Source organism: Nerophis lumbriciformis, linkage group LG25 (genome assembly GCF_033978685.3).
Source record: "Nerophis lumbriciformis linkage group LG25, RoL_Nlum_v2.1, whole genome shotgun sequence".
Classification (NCBI taxonomy): domain Eukaryota; kingdom Metazoa; phylum Chordata; class Actinopteri; order Syngnathiformes; family Syngnathidae; genus Nerophis; species Nerophis lumbriciformis.
In genome coordinates, this window is record NC_084572.2 from 186,139 (window position 1) to 187,500 (window position 1,362).

The window sequence follows — 1,362 nt, forward strand, 5'->3', positions numbered from 1 at the left end:
GGACGCTGTATCGATCCGTTGTGGTGAAGAAGGAGCTGAGCCGGAAGGTAAAGCTCTCAATTTACCGGTCGATCTACGTTCCCATCCTCACCTATGGTCATGAGCTTTGGGTTATGACCGAAAGGACAAGATCACGGGTACAAGCGGACAAAATGAGTTTCCTCCGCCGGGTGGCGGGGCTCTCCCTTAGAGATAGGGTGAGAAGCTCTGCCATCCGGGAGGAACTCAAAGTAAAGCTGCTGCTCCTCCACATGGAGAGGAGCCAGATGAGGTGGTTCGGGCATCTGGTCAGGATGCCACCCGAACGCCTCCCTCGGGAGGTGTTTAGGGCACGTCCAACCGGTAGGAGGCCACGGGGAAGACCCAGTACACGTTGGGAAGACTATGTCTCCCGCCTGGCCTGGGAACGCCTCGGGATCCCCCGGGAGGAGCTGGACCAAGTGGCTGGGGAGAGGGAAGTCTGGGCTTCCCTGCTTAGGCTGCTGCCCCCGCGACCCGACCTCGGATAAGCGGAAGAAGATGGATGGATGGATGGATATTGCATTTTATCAAATTATTGTAATGTTAAAAACTTTTTCTCTCTCTTCAATAGTATTATTTTTAGTAAAATGAATGCAACCTGTGCAGCCCTCTTTTGGTTGAATGGACCCTCCGTGGTGACGTTAGGTAATATTTGTTTTTGTGCACGGCTGCTCAATGACTTTCTTTTAGCTTTAGGTTACGGCACAGTGACGTAAAAGGGCGCCCAAAAAAGGGCACCCTCCTCTCACAATTGCGCCCTCGGATGAGATGCTATTTAAAAGGTCCACATCACCAGCCGACGATGCGCACACACCACACCGCACACCAATGAAGACGGACAGCAGTGCGAGCCAGGCGGCGGCCTTCGGCGGTCGGAGGCAGAGTCTTATCGAGGACGCCCGGCGAGAACGCGGCGGTGTCCCGGTGGGGCCGCCGGGGCACCCCCGGGCCCTGGATGGAAATGTGTTTGAGGAAAAGGAGGGCAGGACGACCCTCAACGTGCTGTTTGCCCTCAGCAACGAGAAGAACTCTGGATTTTTCAAAACAGGGAAAATATTTGAGGTAATGAGGGTGGTACGCAATATGCAAAAATAATTAGGTACTATTTATTTGATGTTTATTGTTCTGTTCAAAACACGATGGAAAGCTCTCAACTGGATCTCTGAATGGATAATAAAATCCAACAGTTCTTGTTTAATTGATACCTTTAGATGTGCCTGGTTCAAGGACAACTTTAAAACAAATGTGTATATCAGTGGTGGGGTTAAACTATGGAATTCTCTTTACAATGAGATCAAAAATTGTAGAAATATATTCCAATTGAGAAGGCAGAACAATAAG

The 1,362-nt window shown here is 50.2% G+C and overlaps 1 protein-coding gene across 1 annotated transcript in view; it reads left to right on the top strand.

The window, feature by feature from the left end:
* The first annotated feature begins 846 nt into the window (after window positions 1-846).
* th2 (tyrosine hydroxylase 2) overlaps window positions 847-1,362 on the top strand; it is a 6,545-nt gene continuing 6,029 nt past the window's right edge. The window contains exon 1 of the mRNA XM_061983536.1: window positions 847-1,083. Coding sequence (XP_061839520.1) covers window positions 850-1,083 — 234 coding nt within the window. The 5' untranslated portion in view covers window positions 847-849. The remainder of the gene's footprint in view (window positions 1,084-1,362) is intronic.